The sequence below is a fragment of the Abrus precatorius genome, unplaced genomic scaffold (assembly GCF_003935025.1).
Source record: "Abrus precatorius isolate BTA unplaced genomic scaffold, Abrus_2018 Scaffold4, whole genome shotgun sequence".
Classification (NCBI taxonomy): Eukaryota; Viridiplantae; Streptophyta; class Magnoliopsida; order Fabales; family Fabaceae; genus Abrus; species Abrus precatorius.
In genome coordinates this window covers 8,093,930-8,104,783 of record NW_020874384.1, presented here as the reverse complement: position 1 = coordinate 8,104,783, position 10,854 = coordinate 8,093,930, and the positions used below count along the sequence as shown (strand labels likewise).

The following is a 10,854-nucleotide window of genomic DNA, read 5'->3' as shown; positions in this document are numbered from 1 at the left end:
GCACATAACATATAAAAATTATTAATTTTTTTATCAACTTTTTAAATTTAAATCTATCGTCAATTAAAAGCAATTATATTCAAATTAAATAAGATTGTTATAGATAAATTATTTATAATTTATTATCATATTTTAATATTGTAGTAATTCTATAATAACATATTATGAGTTAGTAATTGATATTACATATATTAGATAAATTATATATTGGCGACTTTATTTTATGTTTGAATGAAATAAAAAATATAATATATATATATATATATAATAAGATATTAAATATTTTTTATTTAGAAGAATAAAAATAAAAAAGAAAACAAGAAAAAAGTTTTACTTTACTTGTTTCAGACGAATGAAAAAAAAAGTATAAAAATTAATTTAATAAAAATTATTTAACAAACAATTATAATATAATATTTTTTAAATTATATAATTTTTAAAACTATTTTAAATATTTTTGTGTTACTTTAAAATTGTTTTTAATAAAATATAATTTTCACTTTTATAAAACAAAACATTCAAACTCATAAAATTTTTATTTTCTTATATTTTTTTAATCCTTACATAATATTTTCCACCAAAACAACATAAGCTTAAACGACCACAACATTTTACTATCATACTTTTTTTTTTTAAAATAAACCTCTTTTAGTTTATAAAGTAGTACGTCATTATGAATTTTATTATAACAGCACAAATCTTTCTTAATTTCTTACGTAGTTATATAAATTTAAAAATATAAAATAATGTAAAAAAATAAAAGAGTATTGTATTTGATTTTGTTAAATTTAAAGAATAAGTATAATTTATAATCATATATTTATAACTTTATAATGCTCATCACAAATGTTTTTGATGTTTTAAAACCATTTTGCTTATTATTTTGTAACATGAAAAGCTAGCCAAATATACAAAAATTAGTAAAATAAGTAAAATGTCTAAAAATTTATATAAAAAAACTAACCAGATGGATTAACTCACATAAGTCAATAAAATGTTGGTTTTGAGTTGCACTGGGTCAAATTAATGTCTAACCTAAATTTTAAAACATATTGATCGCTTTTGACTCTCTATTAAATGTATATAAATTCATAAGTCTAACGATGTTCAATATTCATAAACAATCTATTTATATTAGATAAATAATTGATTTTTTTGTAAAAGTGAGAAATTGTAATTATCATTTATGGTGTCTAAACTTTTGCGTACAAAAATATTAGTCATAGTCATTTATTATTAAAAAATATTGATTGCATACTATCAAACGTGTAAATAAACAGGGCAGAAATTATACATACCAGGACCATACACCTCAATCCTCATGGCACATGTTTTAAAATTTCTTTTTATCAATATTTTAAATTTGTGCAATATTATACAATATAAAAAATATATATAATAAATTTTTTTAATATTAAGTAGTATTAATATATTTAATTACATTAAATTTTATAATTTTTATTAAAAAATATTATATATTATAATTTATTATCTGTACAGTTGTACATTTTAGAAAAATATTTTGCAACATTTCCATGTCTTCGCTGTACATTCACTTGGCAACTAGTCACCAACAAAGTACCTTAATAAATCAGTGACCATTTACACTTGGTATACCATCTCTTTCATAACTTACTACTCTACTCATATAATAAACTAACTTGAATATTAGTGTTTTTGTATATATATTCCACTGTGCTCTCTTACACCAGCCAAGCATAGGAATCTCAATTGAACATATTAAACTTTCATATAAGTTCAGGAAAAAAGAGAGAGTATAAAATGTGCTTTTAATTTTTGATATTTCTATAAAAAAATAAAAAAAGAGAGTTGGGGTTTAGATTGAGAGGGAGAAAAAAAACAGGTGGAGAGAGGCATGGAGTCATCATTTTTATTTTGTTTGTGGGGTATCTGAATAACGACAAGTGAGAAAGAAAACTGAAGCAACCAGACCCTCTTATGTCTGTACAAATCCTTCATATCTTTTGTGATTTTCTACCATCAAAAGATCAATATATCTTTCTCTTACATAATCACACATTATATTATCATGTAACCATCACAACAACAATCATAAATAAATTACATATACTTTGAAGAAATGTAAAGGGACCCCTTGGAGATCAAAGAGAGTGGAGCTATGGGAGCAACAACTTGTGGGGCATAACCAACAAATAAGAAATAAACCAAGTAGCAAATGATGTGTTTAGTATAAATAAATATAATGAGAGAGAGAGAGAGAGAGTTTGATTGGGGTGGCATTGACTCCTCCCAACATAAAGACATGATGACCCAATCAAGGCAAAAAAGGAGGGCGTGTTGGTCACTCTCCAATGAATGCAAAGTGATAATGATACGGTAAGAGGGTCCCTCCCAGAGAGATTCCGTTGGAGCGTGAGGACCAAACTCTGAGGGAGGCATTGAATTAAGTAATGATAAGCAAAGCAAATGTACACTGTGCTTGGGAAAGAAATGAAAGCTCCTAAAATTGAAAGTAAATACTACTTAATAGAGTGCAGTGTCAGAGGTTAGGGGCAAGTGAACTGTGAACGTGCACTATTTTTGTATATTTGAAGCATGGATCTCGATCCCCTTCAACTCAAGTAGCACACAAACACAAACATAACATAACATATAGGGTCACTACTTCCCCACACACGCTCTCTCGCGCTTGTTAATGATACTACTACATACCATAGTTTTAAAGGACAAACATAAAGAGAGAAGGGTCTACATAACACAACACATAAGGGAAGTGGGGGCATACTTTGCTATAGTGAGTTAGTGAGTGGGAGAGAGAAAGAGGGGAAAATCTTGGCTTGATAGTTGAGAGAGAGAGAGAGAGAGGGGTAAGACTAACATGAGAAATAGCTCAGCTCTCAACTTCAGTGGCCACACTTGCCCAGAACCCCATAAAACACAGCAGGGATAGGGATGCTGAGGCAAATGATGCTGCTTGAATCTGCAATCATGTTATAAACAAGAGGTGGTTTGGCTTTTGTAGTAAGTTGACTAGCAATACCATTTGTGAGAGAGGAAACAAGTGGCTTCAGAGGGGAGAGAAAGAGAGAGTTTATGTATGCTTTCATGGGTAAGACCGTACTCTTGTGCTCAGATTTGGATTTGAAATTTAATTTGGAAAAGAAGGGGGATAGATTTATTAGAAGGAGGTTAATAAGAGGGTGGGAGAAATAAAAGGAAAAGAGTTATTTGGTGTTGTTTGTAAGTTTCTTCTTTTGTTGTTTCTGCAACTTTTGCACTCATTACTTCTTTATAGAGAAATTCAACCACCATCTTATGTCCCTCTCCCTTTACTTTATTTTCTCCTTCTTCCTTTTATCAAAGGTAACTCTTGGCATCCTCCTTGTTCCTCCTATTAATCAACCACACGGGAATACTCCTTTTAACACTTCACTTTCTTACTTCCCCTTCTCCCTTTTCTTCTTTAACTTTCTTTTCTTCTGTTGTGCTTTGCAGGAATATGAGAAAGAAACTCACTGTGCCACCACTCATCTCAAGTTGGTAGGTAGGGCTTGTGTGTGGTTGAGAAAGAAACTTTACTTGTAATAGGAGTGAGAAAGATGGCCAGTGGAGAGTAGAGAGAGAAAGACACACACATACACTCAACTCACTACAAAAAAAAAAAAAAAGATTTTTAAGGATAGGCTAGTTTGTTGTGGAACAAAGCAACAATCTTTTTTACTCACCCATGGATGGTTACGAAGCTACAAGGATTGTGTTCTCAAGGATCCAAAACTTGGACCCTGAAAATGCTTCCAAAATCATGGGTGTGCTTCTACTTCAAGACCATGGTGAGAAGGAAATGATTAGATTAGCATTTGGTCCTGAAGCTATTGTTCACTCTGTGATTGTCAAAGCCCGCAAAGAGTTGGGCTTACCCTCGAACTCTCCGCCAACACCTTCCACTCCTCCTTCTCCTTCTCCCTTCCTTTCAAGACAAAACTCAACTTCTTCAAGACTCAGTGGCATCAACCTTCCTCCTGCAGTCACTATTCCAAACCCTTCTTCTACTTCAGCTTCTTGGGCTACTATGTCTGATGATTTGATGAGTCCCAACAACTTGGTTGTTGGTTCTTCCACTTCTTCATCTTCCTTACCCTTTTATGCAAACGGAGGCTCAGATCCAATTGATGATTTCCAGCTTCAAGACCAGCTTTCTTTCTTGAATGATGGCTCTCCAACAAGTGCCACTCTTGGCCACAAGAACGCAGATTTGTTTTACCCTTCTCATTCAGACTTGGCTTCAAGTCCAACTGGTGCAGCTGCTGATCCTACTCTCTTTCCTTCTTATGGTTGGGGAGGGTCTCTGCACCGTAGGAGTTGTTCTGTCAATGATGCTTGTTTGGGTTCTGAGGACCCTAATTCTGGCTTGGGGTGGAAGCCTTGCCTTTACTTTGCCAGAGGGTACTGTAAAAATGGCACTAGTTGTAGGTTCCTTCATGGGGGACTTGGAGATGCTGATGGTGCTGCAATGGTTGGCTCTCCTAGCAAGATTGAGATGATGGAGCAGTGCCATGAGCTCTTCAGATCCAAGTCTGCTCAGCAACAAAGACTGGCTGCTGCTTCTCAGCTCATGGCATCTTCTCTTCCATACTCCCCAAAGTGCATGAATTTCCTCTTGCAGCAGCAGCAGCAGAATGATACTCAAAGGTATGTACTGTTCAATCGTGTGTTTTGAGTACTGTGGTTGTATTGTAGTTACAAGGTGCAGTGTTCTAATCATGATTGAATAATGATAATGATTGCAGAGCGGCAGCTGCAGCTCTGATGATGAGTGAGGATTTGCATAAGTTTGGAAGATCCAGGCTTGAAAGGAATGATTTTTCTTTGAACAGTCCTGGGATGGTGAACCCAGCTTCTAGGCAGATCTACTTGACTTTCCCGGCAGATAGCACTTTCAGAGAGGAAGATGTTTCAAATTACTTCAGGTTATTGTTGTTTTGCTTTATCTTGTGTTATAGCATGCATAACTTGGCAATGGTAGAAATATTAACTAAACTTGGTTCATAATTCTGTTGTTGTTGAAGCATTTATGGCCCAGTCCAAGATGTGAGGATCCCATATCAGCAGAAGCGCATGTTTGGTTTTGTTACCTTTGTTTATCCGGAGACAGTGAAGCTCATTCTATCAAAAGGAAACCCTCATTTTGTGTGTGATGCTAGGGTGCTTGTTAAGCCTTACAAGGAGAAGGGCAAAGTGCCAGACAAGTACAGGCACCCCCTCTTTCTAGTCTTAGATGTTATCTTTTGTTTGTTATTGTTTTGAGTTTGTTTTGAATTGTGGTCTTGTTTCTTGTGGTTTTCAGGAAGCAGCAGCAACAGTTGGATAGAGCAGATTTTTCACCATGTGGCACTCCTACAGGACTAGATGCTAGAGACCAATATGATCTTCAACTTGGTAGGTTAATGCTTTAAGCTTAAGCTTCCATTTTGTTTTTTTTTTTTGGTTTTTTGAGATTGTGTGCTAGTCAAACCTACTTTTTTTTAACATTTTGACTGTGTTCTATGTTTTTAGGAGGCAGAATGTTTTACAATACTCACGACATGCTGTGGAGGAGGAAGTTGGAGGAGCAAGCTGATTTGCAGCAAGCTCTTGAACTCCAAAGTAGGAGGTTAATGGGTCTGCAACTTCTTGACATCAAGAAGCATCACCAGCGCGCACTCTCCACTGGAAGTCCAATTCCATCCCCTACCCACTCTCCTAACATGTTCCATCAAAATCTTGTTCTTCCTTCATTTCATGGCAGTTCAGAGGCCCCAGAGGGTATATATCTCCCTTCTAATTGATTTTAAATGCAGCTGATCTTGAATTGAACTTGGTGTTTTAGTAGGAAATGGAATGAATTGTTTGAGATTATTTGATTCCAGAGAGTGGTTCAAGTTCTGCACCAGCTAGTACTGCATCAGTTTCTGCTGGTCAGCAGCAAGTCAACATTTCAGCTGGCAAGGAAGTGGTGGTCAATGGAGAGAGTGGATGCAATGAAGGCAATGGCAAGCTGAACTCTAGCCATGAAGATCGTGATTTGCAAGAATGGTATAAAACTTGTTGTCATTTGGAATAACTAAAAGGGCACCAGAATAGTAAACACCTTTTTGCACCAAATTCCTCTTTTTAGTCCATGCCAAAAACAAATCTGTATTTATTCAGGTTTTTCCAATTTCCAAACTTTGATTGTCAGTATTTTAAAATGGTTTATGAATAAATGCAGTTTGGAGCATAATCTCCCTGATAGCCCTTTTGCTTCCCCAACAAAAGCTGCTGGAGACTTCATCATGGCTCCCTTCTCCAATGGACCTAATGAGGCCATTGATTCAGATCCCTCAGCTGCATCTGCCAACTCCAAATTTGGTACTAACACATTACTTCCAGCAGCATCTGCTTTAGACATGGGGTCATTCAAATCCTATAACTGCCAAATACCAAGGTAGTGGCGTCACCATAATTCACATGGCATGAGTTTCAGTATCTTTTTAAGTATTGGAATTTTGATGATGTGGGTTTGTGCTTAGGTTCTCTTCTGGGCATGGAACTATTGGGATGTTTGCAGGCACCGGTGGAGCAATTGGCATTTAGTTTCCTGAGGCTCAGGTAAAGCTTGTTTGGAAGTTTATGCGTTGATGAGGTTGGGTTGATTCTTGTCTTGAAGGTGCATCGGTTTGTTGTTTAGTATATTATTAAAATTGGAAGTCGGTTTGGTGTTTTTTGTGCAACCTTTACAGGAAGTGAAAGGTGACTAAACAAACTCGGCACCCAACAAAATCTGTAGAGAATCACCACCACCACCACCATGACGGCCATCACCATCAATAATCGATACTATACTACTTACTACCATACAAAATGCATACGTAAAAAGCAGTTCAGTAAGGGAAAGTGGGGCATGCATTCCCCTTTTCTTTTCTTAGCATTATTGTACCATTTTCTTTCTTCTCTCATATCTGTAGTAGCTGAACCACAGGTTAAAAATAACACAAAAAATCATCAGAGTCAGTGTGTAGTAGGGAACTCTTGGCACTGTAATTTGTTTCTTCTCCTACCCTTTGGATGGATGATGGATGTAGTAGTGTAGATTGTTAGTCCTATGTTGTTACAGGTATAATCTGAAGTGTTTGTACAGCTGGAGCATTATTACCCAGAGAAAGCATGCACAGATGAAGTGGTAAAACCGTAAATGCAGAGAGTTGTATAAGTAGAAGGCTGATTGAGATGGATGGGTTCCCCCCATGATGGGTAACTTGAGTTTGAAGGCCAGAAATGAGGAGGGGAATGTATAATTGTTAATCTTAGCTGGGTTAAAAGATGAAAGTTGAGATTTTTACCTTGGATGTAATGTTTGTACTTGTTCTACCACTTAGTTGTTATACACAGTTATCAAACCCCCTTAAATTACCCAGACAGAAAAGAGAAAGATTTAGAAAGAAGAATCAAAAGCGAGTTTTTAGACTAATTGGTCTATTTGCCTCTCCTTTTGTGTGCTTTTTGATTTTAAAGGAGAATTTGTCTCTTTGTTCCTGCAATTATTTTTCCCTTTCAATTTGTAAATTGGTGGGGTCTGTCTTTTTTTTTTTTTTTTGCCATTATTGGACAGGGTCCACAAGACACACCATCACATGGGGTTGCTGACACTGCATGTGGGCCACACATTTATATAATATGCCAGGTTGTGTATAGGCCCTACCCACCAGCACCTACCCATGTGAGTGATGCCACTTTCTCTCTCATATGCCCCTACCCCTACCCCTACCCCTACCCCTACCCCTACCCCTCTTTCTCTCTTGACAGGAAGGGACATGCACAGATCTTAAAGTAGGACTAGATGCCCACACGAATGACAAGAGTGCCCAGTTACTCGAATCTTTTGGGCTCTGTGGCCTTGTGAATGTGTGTCACTTATAACTCAACACTGTGCATTTTTATTATATTTTTTTAACTTACCCTCTTCTAGGTGTTTGTGGAGACTGAAAATGTTAAGCCCTACTACTACTACTACTTTGAAGTGTGGTTGAGTGAAAAGTTAAGTGGCACCTCGTGGATAAGCACAAGCCGCAATGTTGGCTGGTTGGTTTTGACACGTTTGTTGGTTACCTTTTAATTTGATTCAAAGTAAAGACCATAGGCATATCATATCATAAATATACACAACACAACGTTACCTCAATGGTGGTGACCCATGAAAAGTGGCTGGTAAATCCACGTTTGGTTTCTTTTAAGTTCACGAACTAGATTGTGTTTTGGGAACTGAATTTTATGTGCATGAAGGACAATCGTGCTCCTTATTGATGAAGACATGTTTGCAGATGTGATGGTCTTGTATGTGGCATGTGGTTTTATTTCAGTGGCTTAGGATTCTAAAAACATGGTCAATTGGGAAAGAGATGGTAACCCCTGATGGCAATTTCAAGAGCAGTGTTTTTGGTCGAATTGTATCACTTTTTTCGCTAAAAAATTAATTTAGAAGAGTGACTAATCTTGCTTTTGGCAAAATTTTCAAAAATATCATGCGCAGTATTATCATACAACTAGACAAATTTTGGTTTTCTTCACAAGTCTCTTAACTTAGACTCCATCATTTTCTTGCAAGATAAAGCTGCACAACACAACAGTTCAAAAAGCGTAAATGATTTTATCAACTAATGATTTAAGTTAATGTCTAAACATTTACGTTACGTATTTTAGAATTTTTTTATACTAAAGGGGAGATCTTTTGTATTCCAATATAGTGATAAATGAATGAAAATCGCTAAAACTAAAAAAAGTTGTCTTAAGTTTCATTATTAAGTAACTTTAACTAATTAAAAAAAGTAAATTATGTACTTTTCTCTGTGACTGAAAAAAATCAGTTATGCAAGTTTAGTCTATAATTAGTTTTAAAAAATTAGATGCATGTAAAACTATGGTTCGTCATATTTTTATAATTAAATTAGCATTTTAAATTCACTTTTAAAATTAAATTTTCTTTTATTCTTCTAAATTCATATTGTGTATGAAGTCACTATCTCATGTCTTGATTTATTAGACATTTGCATCATATTAATTGACAAAATTTGTCATGACTACATTTTACGATTATTTTTTTAAACTTTAATTTTTATAATTAAGATTAAATATTTAAAATAATATTTTTTAATATATAATTATTATAGTAAAGGCATAAAAAATATAAAAAATATTTTAAAATTAATTATTGTTTTTTATATTCAATTTTATTTTTAAAAATATTATATTATTATTTAATATTATTAATATTTATTTTTATAAGTTTTAAATTAAATCAACTCTGTTTATTAAAAATAAATAATAATAAATATAATATAATTAATAAAGATTACTATAATATTTTTAAAATACACTAATTTAATACAATAATGCAGTATAATAAATTAGTTTTACCTTAAAAAATTATATTTATGAATGTTAAATATTAATTTTACTTTAAAATTTAGATTTAAAACCAATTCAACATACGACTATATTTAAAATCAATTTAACATAAAATATAAAAATAATTTCAATCAAAACTAGATTTAAATATAGTTTTAAACTAAATTCAAATTTTAAAATTAATTTTAAATTAATTTAAGAAAAAATATATTTGTTTAAAATTAAATTTATATAATTAAATTTAAAATAAATTTGATTAATTTTGTGTCAATCTAATCTATGCACAACTCTACTTTTTTTCTCTTATTTATTATTTTCATTATTTTAATAATTTCTCTTTTTTAATCAGTTAAAAATTTATAATTAATAAAGTTTAAACTGAATAAAGTTTTACCGGGTAAATAAATCATTATTATTAAGATTTGGCATTTGGCTGATAAAATTTATAGTTTGTAGGCTCCTTTTTTGTTAAAATATTTCATTTTAAAAACTATGGCCAATTAACTAAACATGAACAGTTCATCAAGTCCTCTTCCCTCTCCTTCGTTTCTCCAACCAAACACTGAAAGAATTTTACATTTATCTGTTCTAAACGTATCATTAAATATTGTATAATAAATATTTTAGAAATAAAATAGGACCTTTGACACCAATATGCCAAAGTTATTTTGAAGAATTTGTTTAAATTAAATGCAATAATTAATTAGTTAGATGATTTAAGATAGTTTAAACCATTATACGGTTTTGTTTAGCATACATTTAACGTCAAGCTGCTTCAATCCTACATAAACCAGTGTGTCATTGGGTTTCTTTGCGTTTATTGAGGTTTCAAAAGCAAATAAAAAACAAGTATAACATGACTTTTCATTTTATTTTTTCAACCTTAATTTATCTCACACGGACAATTATATTTTGTCGTTTTTTCTCCCATTTTGGGTTTCAGTCGATGAATTAATCAAAAGCAAAATATTAATAAGCTTGAGATGAGTTTGGTTAAACAAACCACATTGGAAAGAAAAAGAGAAAACAAAAAGAATGATAAGCATAACTGTAAAAAGATAAAATGATAATTAAAGTATACCAATTTGCTATAAAGTAATTACATCATGTCTCTTCTATAAACTAGTATAGTATAGTCACCGCTGACCTTTTAGAAGCACCCTCTTATAATTATTTATTATTAATAGAGAAAGTGTCAAAGGGATGGAATTTGCTTTTAACCTATTCAGGTGACACACATCGTGCAATCCATTGACTTATTTTTTTTTTATTTTTTCCCCCTAATCTCACCGCAAAAAAATTGAAAGAATCAGTTAGGGTTGACATTCTATTAATCGATTTGGCTTACTCACCACATGCATCAAATAATTGAAATCACCAATCTTAAACTGAAAAACAGGGATTGTTATGACAAAAGAATAGTCACTAAACAGGTGATTCAAAACAATTTTA

The 10,854-nt window shown here is 33.0% G+C and overlaps 1 protein-coding gene across 7 annotated transcripts; it reads left to right on the top strand.

Annotated features, from left to right (window-relative positions):
• Positions 1 to 2,180: 2,180 nt before the first annotated feature.
• LOC113865745 (zinc finger CCCH domain-containing protein 53) lies at positions 2,181 to 8,147 on the top strand. 7 transcript variants are annotated; one of them, XM_027500480.1, is made up of 10 exons: positions 2,182 to 4,205; positions 4,284 to 4,671; positions 4,770 to 4,949; positions 5,049 to 5,228; positions 5,327 to 5,418; positions 5,536 to 5,784; positions 5,889 to 6,054; positions 6,230 to 6,445; positions 6,531 to 6,609; positions 6,741 to 8,140. In XM_027500480.1, the coding sequence occupies exons 1-9, from the start codon at positions 3,710 to 3,712 to the stop codon at positions 6,592 to 6,594; spliced, it is 2,031 nt and encodes a 676-aa protein (XP_027356281.1). In that variant the 5' UTR covers positions 2,182 to 3,709; the 3' UTR covers positions 6,595 to 6,609; positions 6,741 to 8,140. The 7 variants fall into 7 exon arrangements, 6 of the variants coding, with proteins under 6 accessions (XP_027356281.1, XP_027356276.1, XP_027356277.1 ...); XM_027500475.1 differs by having other exon boundaries at positions 2,182 to 3,091; positions 3,478 to 4,671; positions 5,049 to 5,234; positions 6,741 to 8,139; XM_027500476.1 differs by having other exon boundaries at positions 2,182 to 3,345; positions 3,478 to 4,671; positions 5,049 to 5,234; positions 6,741 to 8,139.
• The last annotated feature ends 2,707 nt before the right edge of the window (positions 8,148 to 10,854 follow it).

What these genes read in the sequence shown, in the direction of transcription:
- LOC113865745 (XM_027500475.1), top strand. Translation starts at nt 3,710, where the DNA reads ATGGATGGTTACGAAGCTACAAGGATTGTGTTCTCAAGGATCCAAAAC. An exon ending in GATGTTTCAAATTACTTCAG is followed by an intron (nt 4,950 to 5,048) that starts GTTATTGTTGTT and finishes TTGTTGTTGAAG; the next exon opens with CATTTATGGCCCAGTCCAAG. An exon ending in GATCGTGATTTGCAAGAATG is followed by an intron (nt 6,055 to 6,229) that starts GTATAAAACTTG and finishes GAATAAATGCAG; the next exon opens with TTTGGAGCATAATCTCCCTG.